The sequence below is a fragment of the Microcebus murinus genome, chromosome 2 (assembly GCF_040939455.1).
Source record: "Microcebus murinus isolate Inina chromosome 2, M.murinus_Inina_mat1.0, whole genome shotgun sequence".
Lineage (NCBI taxonomy): Eukaryota > Metazoa > Chordata > Mammalia > Primates > Cheirogaleidae > Microcebus > Microcebus murinus.
Window position 1 is genome coordinate 32,448,346 of NC_134105.1, and position 15,692 is coordinate 32,464,037.

General features: G+C 55.1%; 1 protein-coding gene across 15 annotated transcripts in view; it reads left to right on the forward strand.

Moving 5' to 3' along the window:
• The window catches only part of PTPRF (protein tyrosine phosphatase receptor type F), an 87,661-nt gene that overhangs the window by 23,855 nt on the left and 48,114 nt on the right, over nt 1–15,692 (forward strand). For all 15 annotated transcript variants that reach the window (XM_075997437.1, XM_075997439.1, XM_075997444.1 and 12 more), the window contains one exon: nt 12,206–12,394. In XM_075997437.1, coding sequence (XP_075853552.1) covers nt 12,206–12,394 — 189 coding nt within the window. The remainder of the gene's footprint in view (nt 1–12,205; nt 12,395–15,692) is intronic.

A 15,692-nucleotide genomic window follows, 5' to 3' on the forward strand; every position in this document is an offset into this window, starting at 1 on the left:
TGATTTGTAGACTGCTTTTAAAAAAAACACAACATATTGTGAGCATCTTTCTTGCCATGCCATTAAATATTATTCTGCATCATTATTCTTAATGGCTCTGAGTAAGTTGTCACAATGGCTAATTTACTCAGTCATTCCCTTATTGTTGGACACATACGTTGTTCCCAGTTTTTACTTTTATAAACAAGGTGCCATACATATACTTTCAGGTAAGATGTGTTCATGTTCCTGATTATTTTCTTAATCTAGATTCTTGGAAGTAGAATTTCTGGGTCAAAGGCCACATGCATTTTTAAGCCTTTCAATAGTTCCATAAAATTGTGTCAGTTTATATTCCTGCCAAATAGGGCATTTTCTTTTTCTTTTTTCTTTTTTTTCTGAGACAAAGTCTCATTCTCTTGCCCAGGCTAGAGTGCTGTGGCATCAGCCTAGCTCACAGCAACCTCAAACTCCTGGGCTCAAGCGATCTTTCTGCTGCCTCAGCCTTCTGAGTAGCTGGGACTAGAGGCATGCACCACCATGCCCAGCTAATTTTTTCTATATATTTTTAGTTGGCCAATTAATTTCTTTCCATTTTTAGTAGAGATGGAGTCTCGTTCTTGCTCAGGCTGGTCTTGGACTCCTGACCTTGAGCAATCCTCCTGCCTCAGCCTCCCAGAGTGCTAGGATTACAGGCGTGAGCCACTGTGCCCGGCCTCAGATAGGGCATAAGAGGATCTCTTCTCTGCACATCTTCACCAGCAATTGTAATTACCATTAAAAAATATCTTTGCCAAGTTAATAGACAAAAAATGGCATCTTGATTTAATTTGCATTTCTTTGATTACAAAAACAGTTGAACATCTTTTCACATTGGCCATTTTTATGCTGTGGCTTTATGTGTTCACACAAAGAGTCACACATTCATAACTCTTTTGTATCTGTCTGTCTCATGTGAGTTTGTGGATTCTACAAGTTTAGAGAGGCAATGGAGGACAGTGGTTAAGAGCAAGGACTCTGGAGCATTTACTCACCATGTGACCTTGGGCCAGTAACTGTGCCTCTGAGCCTCATTTGCTCCATCTGTGAACAGGGATGTAATACCTACTCCCCAGGCTGGTTTGGAGCATTAAACATAGTGTAGTTAAGCATTTCCCAGGATTCCAGTGTGAATGGAAGCTGCTGTTGAGCTAGAAGCCACGCATCCTGAAACTTAGACATGTGAGCTGAAGGTAGCCTGTCTCCATACTGCCTGACACCATCCAGGTGTGCAGCCCTCACCATCCCTTCCCATGGGGGGACTTTCCTGTGGGACAGGGTCCAGAGCACAGGCCCTGGGCCAGGAGCACGGAAGGCTGAGAGTTCTCGGGCTCCTCCCTGCCACTCCTGACCTCAGTTTCCCCACTTATGGCCTGGGGGCAAGTATTTCGGCACTGCCCTCCTCATATTGGCATCTGCCCCAGCCATCTGCCCTGCCCTAGCATTTGGGAGGTGGCTAAAGAGCCACATGTCCCAGAGGGCATCTTCTCAGCCTCTGAGATTAGGAAACAGGACCTCTTTGTTAACGTTGGAAAATAAGTTCCCCCAAATCTCCCTAGACCCCAGGTCATCTGTTTTGGGAGTTCTGCTTTTACCACTGCCCTGGTCAGCTTTATCTTTTAAAGCAGCTGTCCCCAACCTTTTTGGCATCAGGGACCAGTTTCATGGAAGATAATTTTTCCACGGACCAGGGATGGGGGTGTGTTTTGAGACGGTGTGCATAGCACAGAGCTCAGGCAGTGATGTAAGGCCTGTTTCCTAACAGGCCAGACTGGTGCTAGGCCATGGCCTGGGGCAGGCATCCTCAGACTTTTTAAACAGGGGGCCAGTTCACTGTCCTTCAGACCATTGGAGGGCTGGACTATAGTTTTACAAAAACTATGAACAAATTCCTATGCACACTGCACATATCTTATTTTGAAGTAAAAAAACAAACGGGCAAAAACACCCACATGTGGCCCGAGGGCCGTAGTTTGAGGACGCCTGGCCTGGGGCTTGGGGACCACAGTTTTAAAGGACTGAAGTAGTCTTTCAGGGCCTAGGTGAGGAGGACTCACTCAGACTTGCATTCAGAGGGGCCTTCCTGCATAAGGGTTTTTGTGTCAGGGTCAGCAGTATATATTTGTGCTTCTGGGGTATGGGAAGTGTCTGAGGAGGCTGTGGAGAGTGTGGGGCAGGTCCCTGGCCTGTCCGTGTTCCCTTGGAGGGGGTGGAGCTGTGGGCCCTTCCTGCTTCTGAAACACAGCACCATGCAGACAAAATGCTGACTTATCCTTGGTTTGTGTAACCTTGACCAGCATTGGGCTTGACAGAAAGGAGTTCTTGGGCGGGGCCAGAGGCAAGCAGTCAAACTGTGACCACACCTCCCCCTCCCTGTGCCTCCTAGGAGGGTCAGGAAAGCTGGGATGTGTACAGGAACTGGGCGAAAGGATGGCTTGGCTGGAGCTCTGGGGTGGGGTGGGCAGCAGAGAGCCAGGGCCATTCTTGAGAGGCCACCACAGGGTCCGAGGAGGGGTAGGGAGAGGATGAAGTCTGCTGGGGGCTGGGGAATAAAAGTTGGACCTCTTACCCATGTCACACATGCGTGCGTGCCCACACACACGTGCTTACCCAGGTACCCATGTCACACATGCATGTGCGCGCACACACCCATGCTTACCTGAGCTGGGCTCTTCAGTGAGTGGCTGAGGGCTGCTTGGGGTGACCTGGCTCAAGTGAGGGATCTGTGCACCCCAGAAAGGGGCCGAGGCCTGCAAGTCTGTCTGTTCTGTGCCCTCTGCCCCTGCCTCATTCGACATGAGGCCCAGCTTCCTTCACACTCTGCTCCCTGCTCCTGGGGCACCCCCACCTCAGTCTCTGGGAGCACCCTGAAGCCACTTCTGCCTCATGTCCTTTGCACCCTGCTTTTGGAGCAGGAGCAAGGCTACTGTTCATGGTGTGGCCGAGGCCACACTGCCCTTGTGGGCTTGGGTACAAGGTGGGGGTGCCCTGCGCAGGCTGGCTGGGGTGAGCCTGTCCTGGCTGCGACGAGCCAGGCCCCGCCGCCCAGCATCCCTGTCTGAGTGGTAATTGAAGCCATTAGCGCGCCAGCCTCTCCCTCCCAGGGTAATGGCAGGAAAAGCTCTTCTCGCTCTGCACTCTTGAGGCAGCGGCTGAATCACTCCCCCTCCAACCCGCCTGCCGCCACTGAGACAGGGAATCTGACATTTTCCCTCACGGGGGAGGGGGAGCCTTGGGGGAGGGGAGGCAGGCCTGATTCTCAGCCTTTCCCTCCAGGAGATAGGGCCAGTGAGGGTCCTGGAGCTCAGGCCTGAGGTTGTGGATTTTCCTGGGGCAGCGGTTCCAGGCCTGGTTGGCCGGGAAAGCCCGAGGAGGAGGCTGGACAGACAGAGGTGTGGGCGGGGCCCGGTGACTTTGGGTAGGTTCTGGAAGGGAGGAGAGGGAGGAGAAGGAAAGGGGCTGTGGAACAGAGATGAGCTGTTTCTGACTTGTCCTGGGGGGCCTGGCTCCAAGGGCTCCGAGGGCAGGCGGCAGCATTTGCCTTATGGCCGTGGATACAGCAGATAATGTATGTTCTGTGTGGGTGCCTTGCATGCCGTGTGTAAGGCAGTGTGTGTGAAGTGTGTGGCGCAGTATGTATAGCAGGGGTGCTGCCTTACAGGCCGTGTGTGCAGAAGGGGATGTGTAGCAGACTGTGCGTGCGTGCATGTGTGAGCATCAGGCAGTGAGGGAGGAGTGGGATGTACAGCAGGTGGTGTGTACCTTATGGGCTATGTATGCACAGCAGGCTGTGTGTGTGTGCATGTGCGCATCAGGCAGAACGTGGGGTATACAGCAGGTGGTGTGCGCACCAGCCAGTGTGTGGGTATGGTGTGTGTAGCAGGTGGTGTGTACCTTATGGGCAGAGCAAGGGAGTGTACAGCAGGCAGTGTGTGTGTTTGTATCAGGCAGTGTACGTGTGTGCAGTGTGGTGTGCAGCAGGCTGCGTGTGTGTGTGTGTGTGTGTGTGTGTGTGTGTGTGTGTGTGTGGTGTCTGCAGCAGGTGGTTTGCAGGCTGTGTGTGTGCGGCAGGCAGTATGTATGTATGAGCAGTAGGCACTGTGGGGATTAGGGGGTATACGGCAGTGCACATGCTCAGTGGACAGCAGGTGGTTTGTGCCTTATAAGCTGTGTGGACAGCACAGAGGTGAACAGCGAGCAGTCTGAGCTTAAGTGTGGGGTCAGTCTGGCGTTGAAGGGAAGTCAGAGGTTATGTATATGTGGGCCCACTGTCACTAGGACAGGATGCCTACTTGGAGCTGTTCAGCCAGGACAGCCGGATAGAGAGATGGGCAGAGTGATCGGGCAGAGTGGTCTGGCTGAGCTGTTCTTAGCATCTGCAGTGACACCTCAGCAGTTCCTCTACAGCCAGGCCAGGAGGGAGGGTGTACCAGATAGGGATCCTGCCCAGGACCCTCTCTTCTCCTCTCCTCCCCCCATCAAGCCTGTTGGTTTGCTTCCTTCTACCTGTTCCCAGCTAGCCTTGGTGTCTGCTAACCAGCCAGGACCACCCCACCCCATGCCTCATGAGCCTGGGAATCCAGAAATCTGCTTGGAGGGCCTGGTGTTGCTTACATTGGAGCAGGCTCTGGGGAAGGGCCAATGTCCAGCATGTGGAACAGTGGCCAGGGTGGAGGTGAGTTTGTGCCATGCTGGGCCTGGACCACTGGGTTCTGTGGTAGCTCTGACCCTGGCTGCCTCTGGGACCTCTAGGGTGATGAAGGACCTTTTGAGACCCACCTCCCCACATACACATAGTCCCTTTGGAAACATACCAAGGACACAGGGACAGTGAGCAACAAATGACCTTGTCCTGAGGTGTTCTGGGCTGGGCTGGACCTTGAGCAGAACTGGTAAGGGAACTTAGACTTGAAGGGTGGGTGGGCATATCTTTTCCCAGGGAGTCACCTCTTCTTGCCCCAAGCCTGTTTATCCCTTTTGCCCATGGTGGAATGACTTGGTCCAGGCCTGACCATGAAGGGTGGGGAGCTTGAGTAAAGGGCTACCATAGGCAGAAGATGGCTTTCCAAGTGGCAAGATGTGCCCTCTTTTTATTGCCTACATATTGTCTGGGTCATAGGCTGGTTTTGCAGAAGCTAGGCCTGTCACTTATCTCATTTGCAGCCACAGAAGACAGAAAGGGCCCCAGAACTTAGCACCCAGGCCAGCTTCTGCCTCTCCCCTGGCAGCTAAGGCATGAGTTATACCTCTGGTCCAGCAGCTGTGGCCCCTGTGACCTGGCTTAACATACCCCCTACCCCTCCATGACCACAGTAGATTTCAGAACCATGCAGACATGAGGTTCTACAACTAGTTCCTGGAGGTTCTCAGAAGCCCCAGGCATGGGGAGAGGGAGGTGTCAGGTAGGTAGGCACTGCCAGGAGGGCCTTGACGATCAGACCGTGGGTTTCTTGGTACTTGGAATCCCCCATTTTTCCTGCTTTTGATCTGCCTTCAGGTGCCCAAGCGGATTCCCTTCTGAATGGGCCCTCCTGTGGGATGGCAGTGCTGCTGCTGCTTCCATTAGCCATGGACACCAGGCACCTCCCCCGTGCCTAGTCTGCCCCCACCCTTAGTCATAGGTGCTTAAAAGGCTGCTGTGTGCATAGCCTCCTTGCTTCCTCCCCCCTCCCCCAGCCTTACGAACACAGTGGAGCCAGTGGCTCTGGGAACAGCTCGCCAAGTTGGAGGTTTTCAGTGCCCCTTCGTGTGCACATTCTCCGTTCTTGGTAAGGTGCTCCTTCTCCCTGGGTTGCTAGGGGAGAGAAGATTTTAATCAGGGGAATGACGTGATGAAACTTATGCTTCAGAGAGGCCCCTGTGGTACAGAGTGGGTGGAAGGAGACCAGCACGAGGCCAGTGAGAGGTAGTTGCAGTCTAGGCAGGAGGGGCCATTAGCCCAAGCCTGGGTGTAGGTAGGGAAAGAAGGGGGAGTGGACTATGAGGTTAGAGAGAATAGGGGCCTGCCTTATGGGATGGGGAAGGCCAGGAGCTCCAGGTTTCTGGCTCTGGGGCTGGGTAGATGGTAGTGCCATTTTCTAAGATTCAGATACTGGAGGAGGAGCAGGTTTGAGGAGATGAGTTGATGAGCCCAGTTAGAAATCTGTGGAGTCAGGTGTGTGCTGACATCCGGGGAGGTGTCAAGGGGGCCTTGTACAGATTTGCATGGCACTCCAGAGGGACATCTGAAGATGGGGTTGTGAAGGCAAAGAAATGGCCAATCTCAGGGAGCCAGAGTGAAGACAAGAGAGGCCCCAGGAACTAATTCTTCATGTTGGGAGGGGGTTCCTGAGAACTGTTGGGGGAAACCAGGAGCACACATGAAGCCGTGGATGTCAGGAGAAGAATGTGAAGGAGCAGGAGTGGTCAGCAGGGTAGGGTGCTGCTGAGAGGTCCAGCAAAGTCTGCTTTGGACTAAGCTCCATGGAGTCACTGTTGGCCTTGGTGAGTGTGGCAGGAGGCAGCGGGGTGGCAGCTGGTCTGCAGCGACTGAGTCGTGAGAGAGAGGCTGTCAGTTGTCTGGAGCAACTGGGAACAGGGCCTGAACCTCAGGGGTAAATGGATGAAAGAATCTCCCTGGAGTAGGACTGAAGTGGGGTAACCCCAGAAGGAGAGTCCAGTGTGGGCCAGAGTCCAGAACCAGAGTATGGGTCGGGTGTGTGCCCAGGGGTTGGCCCCGGATCTCCTTGGGGACGTGTGGCAGGGAGGCCTCACCAACCAGGTTGAGTAGGGCGATGTGAGGTGCTGGGGAAGCCCGAGGGAGGGGGAGATTACTGGGAGGGGGAGACCATGGCTGCCAACAGGCCCAAACAGCTCAGATTTAAAAACAAAACAGGCTTTTAAGATGCCAAGTTTGATGAAATCTGAGTGCTGGAAGAGGTGGGAGTTTACTCTTGGAAAAACAGCTGAAAATCGAGACTGAAAGCTGCGAAGAGAGATGGGCCCAAGGCTCCCTAGGCCCCCCCTACTTACTGCCTGGAAACCTGGGGGTGGGGCCGGGCTCTCTGGGAGGGTGCAGGAGCTTGCAGGTCTAGGGAAAGTCTTCTGACTTTCCAGGGGGTGTCTTGGCCCTGACGTTGCTGAGGATGGAGCTCCTGGAGGGGCTGAAGGTCAAGGGAGCCAGCAGCCTCACCACCCGTGAGGCTCCTTCATGTGACTCTGTTCCTGCCTGTGCCTCCCGGTGCACATTTCAGCATACGTGTATCTCTGACTCTGTATGTCTCCACATGCGTTTTCCGTGTCTCTGCATGCACTGCCTCTGGATCTGCTTGCATCAGTCTTTCCACAGGTGCTTGTCACTGCAGGTGCCCCTCCACATGCACATGTGGGTTTCTATTTTTGCACCTGTCTCTTTCTCTGTCTATATCTCTGTGGGTCCGTGGCTGTGCATGTTTTTAAGGTGTCTGTCTGTGTGTTCAGGACAGGGTGAGGCCAACCCCAACACTCATGCCTAGGGAAGGCGGTCAGGCTCACAGACGGTGCCACACCAGGGAGCCTGTGTGTGCGCCGGTGTGTGCCTGCATGTGCAGAGAGACGCCATGAAGCTGGGTAAACACGGGTGAGAAGGTCGCGATGACAGACGGTGCTGCCTGCCCCAGGACCCTGTGACACACCTCCATCTGTCAGCTTCCCTGATGCAGCCCCCTCCCTGTGGCCCAGACTGTGCCTCAGGCATCCGAGGCCGAGCTGCACAAAGAGATCTGTGTGTGTTTTGGTGGGGCCCTCAGCAGCCTGCACCCTAACCCTTGCCTCATCTTTCAGGACCCCAGCACATGCCCCAGCTCCCACCAGACTCACCTTGCTACTGTCCCTCCACCCTCCCCACAGCCTTTACTCAGACACTTTCCCCCTCCCCGGCAGAAAGCTTTCAGTCTCCCGTGCTCAAGTGTTTCCTATTCTTGAATCTCCCTCTAGGAAGCCACCAGACTAGCAGGTGAGCTGTGGGGTCAAACTGATCAGCTCCACCACTGCTGTGGAACCCTGGCCAAGCTCCCACCCCCACAGGGTCTGGGGGGTCTTGGGGGTGGAGTCATCTTCTGCCCGTGGGGCAACCGAACCCCTCCATGGAAGGGGCCAGGTCTCCCTGCTACAGGAGCTAATAAAGCCAGCGCAGTGGGGCGCAGGAGCCATTCACGTAGGCAAACCCTGGCGGGCAAGGCAGCCCCTGGGGAATTTGTGTGCATGCTACCTATTGCATACAGGCAGAATCCCCGAACAACGGGTGCAGAGAGACTTGGGCTCCCAGGGCCCTCCGAAAACCCTCAAGCCCCCAAGGGCTTCTCTTTCTGTCCAGGGGACCCTCTTTATCAGAGGGTGGAGGGCTAGGTCCCAGACACTGCGGACGCCCAGCGTTGAGGCTGCAGAGTCAGATGTGGGTCCTTCCCACACGGTACTGGGCACCTGGTGGGGGGCGGGGGCCGAGGCGGTGGAGCCGGAAAGCCCAGGGGGAGGGTTCCGTGGAGTTGGGGAGCCCTGTCCTGGGAGGGGGCGCAGCAGCCGGTCCATCCAGGCGAGGATGGGAAGGGCGGCGCTGGGTCTGACCGCGGATGCGCGCTCCCTCACGGACACCAGGAGGGCGGGGCGGGCGGGCGCACACAGCCCTTCTGCCGCGGCGCCCGCCTCTCTGCAGTCGCCATGGTTACCGGGTGGCCTGGAGGGGGGAGGGGCCCTTCCTCTCCTCAGGCTCCTGCAGCCCCTTTGCTGGCAGGGTGCGTTTCCAGGACATTCTGCCTGACAGGTGCATCCCGGTGTTGGGGCCTGGGTGTGTGCCCGCAGGTGTCCACATGCAGGGGACAGTGGAGTTACTTTGTGGTAGATAAAAAAATGCCACAATGTGTGGGCAAGGGGTCTGCAGTGGAGTCACCTCAGCTGCTGGCTGAGGCTGAGGCTGAGGCGTGGTGTTGGGGGAGGGGTGGCTCCCCAGAGAGGCCCGTCATCTCGCTCCACCCCCTCCAGCAGGGTGTGGGGTTTCCTGCTGGTCTAGAGTACTGGGGCTGGGGTCCTGTCCCCAGTTGGGATCCCACCACCCATCCCATCCCCACCTCTGATTTAGCTGTGTGACCTTGGACAGGTTTCTAGATTTCTCTCAGCCCTTGTTTGTTCACGTATCTTATAGGGGTTTGGTAAATATTGTCATTTTGTAAAGCATTTTAACACAGTACCCGGAACGCAGTAAATGCTCCATAAAGGAAACGTGGCTTCCTTCAGTTTTCCCAGTTGTTGGGTTTGGAGTGATCATGTAATGTCAGCCTGAGGGGTTTGCCTGGTCCTTAGTCTGAGCTGTTCAGGTGCGGTGGATCCAGCTCCTGTGGGTACTTGGGGCAGAGGTGGCAAGTGTGCCAGTCTGGCAGATGGGTCAGTTTATGCCAGGATGCCTAGCGCTCAGCCGGGTCGGACACGGCAGGCGTCAAGAGAGGGCTGCTGTGCTTGGCTGTGTTTGAATGTGCCAGAAGCTCTCGGGTAAAAGAGAAGGAAGAGGCCGCAGTGGGTCACTCCTGAGGGGCTGGAGTCCTCCTGTGAGGCCTGCTTCTCCTCCTGGAGGTGGCAGAGTGGCAGCCTTCCGAGTGCTGCCTAGAAGCGTAGTTGGCACGGGGGACTGGTTTTTGGGTCCCGCTGTTTTATGGACAGCTCTTCACACATAGCTGGTTGTAGGCTCTGGCGGCAGTGCCTGAGGAATGATCTGAGCCAAGGACAGAGCCATTGAGTGTGTGATAATTGAGGGAGGAAAATTAATTGTCCTTAATTTGGCATAAATCCCAAAGACCTTCCCCATGTAAAGAATTCAGAGTAGATTCCAGAACACAGAGCTGCGTATGTTTGTACATCCTCCCTTCTCCTTGATTAGTACCTTGCGTGTAGAGGCGGAGGCTGGTTGACTCCTGGGCCCTGGCTCTGGCAGCCCCTGGCCACCCGCCCCTGGAGGTGAGCAGATAGGAGTGAGGTCTGGGAAGAGCTAGACTGGGAGCCAGGATGGCTCCGGGAGCCCTGAGTGTGCCCCAGCAGTGGGTCTTCCTATGAGAGCAAGTGGCAGTGGGGCCAGAGGAAGCTATTCCCTTGCTAGGTGCATCCAAGTCCTCTTCATTTCCATCCTCCTTCCCATTTCTTGCCATTGTTTAACACTTTCCTTTTAAAAATGAAAGCTGAAAGGGCACTGTGGGATTATACTTATAGCCAAGGAGACACTGGGCTTACATCTGGGCTACAGGTGGGGAAGTATCCAGCCAGCTCCCTGGAAAGTCTGGGGAGGCAAGGCCATGCTGAGAGCCCTACTGTGCCCCAGCCAGAGGCTCCTTCTCCTGATGGGCCACAGGTCCTTGGGGATGCCTCTTGTAGCTAAAGCCTTGGGAGCTCCCCCTGGGGTTTGGCAGCAGGTTGAGGGGTATCTTGATCTGCCTGTTGGGGCTCCTCCAGCTTCCTCTCCTACCTGCCCCCCTAATCACTCCCCTAGGTCTCTGAGAATCTCTAGGGAGGACCAGCTCCAGCCTTCTCTCTGAGGATGCCTTGTGTCTTTTCCCTCAGCATATGTTCTTATACCCCCATCTCCTGCCGGGCTTGCCGGAGGGAGGTATGGAGCTGTTCTCCTGGTCTCCCCAACTATGGAGCCCAGCTTTACCACCAGGAGGTGGACAAAGGACACATGTTCCCCTTGCCTCATTATATGTGCCTGACATCCACACTGCTGAGTCCTCAAAAACACCTGGTGGTTTAGTCCCAGTGGGGAGGGCCTGTCACCAGCCCAGGGTGGGAAAGGTAGCTCAGACAGTGGCTCAGCTTTTATAAGTTATAATAACATCAGCATGTTCATTGGGTACGGAGTCTGTGTCAGACGCACTCCAGTGCCTTGTGTGCATTATCAGATGTGGTCCTCATGATGGCTTTACAAAGCGGGCCCTTGGACACTGTGTATAGGTAAAAGCAGGCACACAGAGAAGGGGAGTGATGAACCAGGCCCTAGGGCTGGTTTGTGGTGGAGATGGGAGTCCTACTTGGTCTACACTAGTTTGGAGCCTGTCCTCTGGGCTCCTTGTACTTCCAAGGGGTAGGAGGTGGACTGCTTTGTCCCCCAGCCCCTCAGGGCTGATGCGACAGTCCATGTGCGGTGGAGAGTAGGTTGTGCTGCTAACATCTGTGCCTCTTGGTGTGTGGAAGTGATTCCTCTATGAGCCGCCAACCCCTGGCAAGCTGGAGAAGGCAGCCAGGGAGAACTTTTGCCTCCCTGCACCAATTTTTTTTTTTTTTTTTTTTTTTGAGACAGAGTCTCGCTTTGCTGCCCAGGCTAGAGTGAGTGCTGTGGCAGCTCACAGCAACATCAAACTCCTGGGCTGAAGCAATCTTCCTGCCTCAGCCTCCCCAAGTAGCTGGGACTACAGGCATGCGCCACCATGACCGGCTAATTTTATATATATATTAGTTGGCCAATTAATTTCTTTCTATTTATAGTAGAGACAGGGTCTTGCTCTTGCTCAGGCTGGTTTTGAACTCCTGACCTTGAGCAATCTGCCCGCCTCGGCCTCCCAGAGTGCTAGGATTATAGGCGTGAGCCACCGTGCCCGGCCCCTGCACCAATTTTTGGTGTTTTCAGAGGCTTTTTATCTCCTTAGCCTCTGCGTGCTTGGACATGGTCCCCAGGCCTGACTGTGGCTGCCTCGGTCAGACCTGGGTGAGGGAGAAGGTTCAGGGTCAAGGCTGCACAAGAATAGGTTGGAGTCAGGACCAAGTTAGAAGGGCAAGGGGTGCCCAGGGCCAGGGTTAGAACCTAGGCTGTGACCTGCGGCTCTGTGTCTGGCAGAGCTAAAGGCTGATGCCCCCTGCCCCACCCCCTGCCACCCAGCATCCCTGCAGCTCCTTCTGCTGTGGCCAGCAGAGGATCGATCCTCTTCCTCCTCCTTAGGGCCTAGAGAGATAAATGCTGACGCCTTCAGTCTGAAGTGCTGCTTCTCAGACCTGGAAGCTCCCTGACAGGGTAGGGGTGGGTCCTGCCAAAGGGACGCAGGACCTAGATTTCTCACATGCTTAGAAGTCAGGGATGGGTAGGGGAAGAGTCTTGGGGCCCCAGCCCACCTGGGAGTCAGGGAAAGTTACAGAGGGGTCCTAGTGGGCAGGCGGGGCCAGCCCTAACGCACATACCTGCTTTTTTTTTTTTTTGCAGAAGAACAGCTGCCCCCCGGGTTCCCTTCTATCGACATGGGGCCTCAGCTGAAGGTGGTGGAGAAGGCGCGTACGGCCACCATGCTCTGTGCCGCAGGTGGAAATCCAGACCCTGAGATTTCTTGGTTCAAGGACTTCCTCCCTGTGGACCCTGCCACTAGCAACGGCCGCATCAAGCAGCTGCGTTCAGGTGAGCAGAGAGCAAGGGTCAAGGGGCCAAGCAGACCTCAAAAAAGGCGTCTTGCCAGATCCCAGCACAGCCTACCCTTTTGGACCAAGGTGCTTGGGGCTGACCCTCCAGGGCTAAGTAGAGGGCCTCAGAGGGGTGGGCTGGATCTTACTACAGGTCTGTCCAGCTCAGGGAAGAGAGGGTGGTGGCAAGAGCTGGTTGTCAACTGTGCCTTTAGATTCCCGGGATTGTCACACTCCTGACTTTGAGCCAGTCCTGCTCCTTGAAGCACATGTGACACGCCCAGCGTGGCACGCTTTGTGAAGGTGCTCTGTGGATGGTCATCCTCCTCCTTCCCTGTGCTTTGGCCTGAGACAGACCCAGATGATGCTTCTCTTTGCTTCTTAGGATGGCAGGGCTTAGCTGGGGAAAGAGGCCAAAGATGCCTAATTCATCAGGCTTCAAAAGGCTGGACCTTGGGGGCCTGGAGCCCGGGGGACTTGCTGCTGTCCCTTGGCCACCTATCTCCTCTGAGTGTGTCAGTTGAGCCAGCTGGAAGCCCTGGGCACAAGGATGCTATCGGACCTGGCGTGAGGCGTCACCCCGTTGATCGATCTGCCTGTGAGGCTCCCGCCAGGATAATTGATTCAGTTTTTGTGGGAACAGAGCAAGCGGGAAAGGAGGGTCGGAATCAGCTTGGCTGCATCCTACATCTGTGCCAGCATGGCCTGGACCAACAGACCTGGCTCCAGAAACCCTCCAGCTAGTGATGGGATGGTGGGCTTCGGGCAGGTTGGCCAGCGCTGTCTGCTGCGATAGCAACACTGCAGAGGATGATGGGACTCTTGCTCCTTTCTGTATCCTGGCGGCTTCAGAGGTGCCCTTCCCCTTCCTGGGGTGCCAGCCCTCTACGGCAACTCCTGCCAGGCAGACACCGCCAGGAGCAGGAGGGGGAAAGGAGCCGCCCAGCAGGGCAGGATTCCGGCCCCAACCACGGCCGCCTGAGACAGCCCACGAAGTGTTAGCTCATTTAATTTAATTAAAACTCAACAAGATGGAGGCAGCTGTAGCGCAGTTAATTAAAACAGCCATAATCAAGGCAGGAAACGGTCCGGCAGTGTTTGTAGCCACTGCACAGCAGCCGGCATGGTCTGCTCCCCTCACAGTCGTGTCCCCCCCTGCCCCCCCTAGCAGCTCCCCAAGCAGCCAGACAATGCTCCCTGCAGGCCGGACACCTCCCTGGATCGGCAAAGACTGTCTGGCAGCAGTTCTGGGAAGGCTTTTGCATGCATTCGTTCATCTAGTATTTATGTAGCACTTGCTGTGTGCCCGGCTCTGTGCCACCCTTTCCCTGCCCATCACGCCACTGGATACTGCTTGGGCCTCATCCTCCTTGTCCTCTCAGTGGCAGCCTACATTCCTCCCTCCTCCTCAACCCTCCCTTCCACTTCTCCCTGGCCTTTCAGGGCTCTGCCTCTCCTGAATTCCCTCTTTGGGAGCCCTGCCATTGCCCCACAGGGACAGCCTTGCCCCGGGCGAGCTCACCCCCTACTAGAGCCGCAGGTGTCGCCTGCAGCTCCTACTTTGGTCTTTCCAGCCCAAACATCCTGCCTGAGCTCTCGCCCCAGAAATCGATCTGCCTTCTGGCTATCACCCTGACCAAAGTGAATGATGACCTTTTTCCCAAGCAGTTGTGCCATTCTCTGGCTTGACCCTCTGTCCTTGAGTGGCTGCCCCTCCAGCCTGAAACCTGGGAGACACCTCAACTCCTACTCTAGTAAGGAACCAAGTCCTCTTGATTTGTCACCTATGTGGCTCTCATATTGGTCCCCTTCTGTCCTTCTACTGCCTTGGTCCTATCCTGGGCATCAAACACTGTTCTTCCTGCCTCCAGGCTCTCCCCAAGAATCTGTCCCCCAGCAGCTGTCAGTTTTCTGCTTGTGTCCCTCCCATGCTCCAGTCATCTCAGTGGTGTCTCCTGGCCTACCTGGTCAAGTGCCTGATCCTGAATAAGGTGTGTGGAGCCTTTCTTGGTCATCCCCTGCCCACGTCTCCAACTTTATCTCATCGTGTCTCGGCTGTACCACTTACTGGCTCTCTGGTCTCAGTTATATAACTTCTTTGAGTGTCAGTTTCCTCATCTTTGAAAAGAAGTTATAGGAAAGGGTGAGACAATAGCATTTGGTGCTCGAGTTTACTGCTGGCCTTTGGTAAGGGCTCCATGGATAGAGCTCTTCCTATTTCCTGCCACTCCCCAACTCACACTGAGCCCCATGACACATCCTTGCCTACCTCCTGGCCTTCCACTTTCCTCTGGTTCTTTCACTTGGAAGCCTCCACCCATCTCCACCTCTTGCTACTTCTTCAGCACTCATCCTGCTTTACCTTGTCACCATAGGGCTCCAATTCTGCTTTCCTAGGCTGGCACTCCTTGCAGGGAGGGCCTGGGTCTGACTCTACTTGGGTGAGGTCTTCCCAAGCCCAGCTGTAGGACAGCTCTCGCTAAGCCCTTGGTGAATAGAATGATTTCATGAACTTGACCTTTGGGACTTGTCCCTGTGGATCATGTTAGCACTGATGTTCACTCCTCTTCCTGCTTCCTAGGTCCAAGGAAGACCTCTTTGTTTGACCTTTCTTGCCACCTGAAAGCTGTGATAAGGGTCATGGGCCTTGGGTCTGGCTGTTGTGATGGAGCCAGATGGCACCTAGGGGACCTCAGCCATCCCCCTCTCTGCAATAAGAGTAGGATCCTCTCCCCAGTCCCTGCCTGACCCTGCCTACCAGGCCCCAGTAGCGGCCCTATTCATTACTGTCTAGAAGGGTTCTGAGGCTGTTCCACACACATTTACAGGGCAGTCTTTCATGGAATGGATTTAAGCCCCCGAGCACTTGGCTGTTTACAGGGACCTTCACAGTTTACGCATCACCGACAGTTTACAAAGTACTTTTCTGCCTTTTGTTGCAGCTGATTCTCCTGCAATCCTGTGAAATAGGACAGATTGTGATTATCGTGCCCACTTCATAGCTGAGTTAAGGGAGTCACTTGGGGTCACTCATGGAGACTCTGGGCCTGGGAGCTCCCCTATGTGGTCATGCCAGGGCCTTCTAGTATCATATACGTCATACCTAGGGGGCCTGAGAAACAACTGGACCCCACTTGGGCTTCAGAGCTGCACGTGCCAGCCTCTCCAGACCCCACGACTCAGAACTCCTCTGGCATCTGTGACTGAACCACAGCACGTCTAACTAGGGCATGGCCCCCAGAGCAGGAGCTGGACAGGAGGCAGCTGGCAGCATGTGCTGCCCAGCTGTGAGCTCT